Source organism: Branchiostoma belcheri, unplaced genomic scaffold, assembly GCF_001625305.1.
Source record: "Branchiostoma belcheri isolate BF01 breed outbred unplaced genomic scaffold, Haploidv18h27 scaffold57, whole genome shotgun sequence".
NCBI classification, from domain to species: Eukaryota; Metazoa; Chordata; class Leptocardii; order Amphioxiformes; family Branchiostomatidae; genus Branchiostoma; species Branchiostoma belcheri.
In genome coordinates this window covers 472,627-475,241 of record NW_017804209.1, presented here as the reverse complement: position 1 = coordinate 475,241, position 2,615 = coordinate 472,627, and the positions used below count along the sequence as shown (strand labels likewise).

The 2,615-nt window shown below is 41.4% G+C and overlaps 1 protein-coding gene across 1 annotated transcript in view; it reads left to right on the top strand.

Annotated features, from left to right (window-relative positions):
- The window catches only part of LOC109481626 (neurogenic locus notch homolog protein 1-like), a 22,733-nt gene that overhangs the window by 17,852 nt on the left and 2,266 nt on the right, over window positions 1-2,615 (top strand). Inside the window, exons 17-19 of the mRNA XM_019784206.1 lie at window positions 491-715; window positions 959-1,087; window positions 2,152-2,268. Of these exons, the coding sequence (XP_019639765.1) occupies window positions 491-715; window positions 959-1,087; window positions 2,152-2,268 (471 nt within the window). The remainder of the gene's footprint in view (window positions 1-490; window positions 716-958; window positions 1,088-2,151; window positions 2,269-2,615) is intronic.

The following is a 2,615-nucleotide window of genomic DNA, read 5'->3' as shown; positions in this document are numbered from 1 at the left end:
CCCCCCCCCGGTCCCCCCATGTCAAAAAAAGCCCGGTCTAGGTAGGGTTAATCTGTAACATTATGACAAACGTTTGACAAACTTTCTGACAAGTCTGAGGTCAACAAATATCTGTCTTCACTAGCTGTGCAGTAACTCAAAACATTTGAGTGGCTCTCATGAGCCTTGTTTTGTGGTGAATCATAAAGTAAATAAAATAAAGATATACCATGAGCGTTATAGACCGGCAATGGGGAAGATAGCAAGAGTCGTTGTATTTTGATTTTGATCACTCGTTGTTGTGAAGCAACCAATATTTCATTTAGAAAAAAAATTCTAACAATAGTTTTTCAAGATAAAATAACTACTGTCTGTAAAATTAAATTCGATGACGATCATATTTAGGATGTTTAGGAAGATAATGCTGATGATGCTGATGATGATAATGATGATAATGTGATAATAATGATAATAATGTGATAATGATGATAATCACACGCTGTTTTCCCAGTCCCATACCCTGGCGGCTGCCTGCTGTTCTCCTTCGATGCCGTGTCCTATCCCAAAGCGAGCCAGGAGTGCCAGACCAGGGGAGGGCACCTGGTGGATGTGAAGGAGGCCGAGCTGCAGCGGCTCATCGCTGACTCCATCCCTACCGGAAGTGACGTGTCCCCGTGGATCGGACTGAAGCTGTCGCCGGGGGTGATGACCTATGCTGATGGGACCAGTGTTTCAGGTTTGGCGGTGGTTGATATCAAAATGATGCAAATGTGCGCTGTTATTACGACATTTACCTGGCCTAAACTTTTATCATAATAATCATATAGTACCTTCTTCATTTATGATTTTAAAAGGTTGGTACAACCTTGTATTCTTAGGATAACCATAGGATATATATATATATGTATATTTAAAATCAAACGAAGGCAAATGTCTATTCAGAAAGATATGATCTTACATGCCTTTTTGTGAATGTTAGGCCAGCTCCAGTGGCTGCCCAATGAGCCTACTACGTCCTGTGACCTGTGTGCTTACCTGGACAGCAACAACGGTCATCTGGCCGCAACCGCCTCCTGTATGGAACAGCACCACTACGTCTGCCAGTCAGGTAGGGTCTTGTTACACTGTGTGTACACATGGCGGAACAATAGACACTTTTCCTATCATACAGTAGATCTTCATGCCAGTTACAAAGATTTAGCACACATGAATGAAAGTGGTGTGGGGTCGGGTGGCGTAGCGGCAGAGTGCGCGACGCGGAACTAAGAGTCCCGGGTTCCAGTCCTGACATGCCACCGATCTTGTGCCCTTGGGAAAGGCACTTAACACGACTTTCCTCACTTAGCTCAGGTGTAAATGAGTATTGTCCTGTCATGTATTTGTATTCCACTGTATATTTATATTGTATATTATATTGTATATTTATTCCCCTGTGTTGGTGGCGGCATTAACATAAGTTGAAAAAAATTGAGTGTGTCGTCACCACGTCTGGTGATTACATGTTGGAATTAAAAGAAATTAATATGCTTAGCATTCAAGTCGATTAACAGCTTAAGGCCACACCGACTTAATTCTATGGATGACATCCTCTGAAGACCGCAAAACTAGTACACGCGGGCCAATAAAAATATCCAGCCAAATAAATAATGCAGCTAAACCACAGGGATACAAACCTGGTATTGTGGATATGTGGTAGTATGTAGTAGCCTGGGTACCATCCGGATTTTCGCTACGCAACGCTCAAAAAATCAAAAATCGTGATTTTTTCGAGCGTTGCGTAGCGTAAATCCGGATGGTACCCAGGCTAAGTATGTAGCGACTTTCACGACAAGCACATGCTGGCCTTTTGTGGCATTTATGAGTCGGTACTATACTGAGTTCAGTGTATATACGTACATCTCATGCATTTAAATATTGGTTCATTAAACAGCATTATGCGTAAGGTGTTAAACATACGTGATATATATGAAATAAAGACTAAGCTTTAACTTCCAACACTTAGATACAGAATTGGGACTTACTGTATCTAAATGTTGGAAGTTAAAGCTTAGTCTTTATTTCATAATGGTTTGTACCAACACAGATGAACTTTATTGATACGTGATATTTACCTTACGAGCAGGTAGCAAGAATGAATTTTAGTGATTTGAAACATGTAATTTTGTGTACTAGATGCTTCGCCGTGCCAACAGAACATTTGTAACAACGGCTCCTGTTCGACCTGCTTTAACGGCGCCTACAGCTTCTGTGACTGTCTGAACGGATATGAGGGGGACCTCTGCAATATAGGTATTGTCTATCATTTCCCATTCTAGGATTTGTCTATCAATGGATTGAAATAGTCAATTCAAGTACATCATTGGTTGACATAAGGTAACCCATGCATTGGCCGCCATTGTACATGTAGGATAATATGGCAACAAAAGCCCGGACCTTATAAAATTATCAACAAATGTGATTCATCGTTAAAGAGGTTCATCAGTCACGTCGAATCAACAGTTAGAAGAAATTCTTTGATCAGTGACTGTATTTTTGTAGGGTGAATCACGTACCTCCAATTTTTCGATGTCGACTGTACACCTTGATCACGGAGTGACCTAGTCTCGCGAGAACACGAGACTAGGTCGAGACTTGTG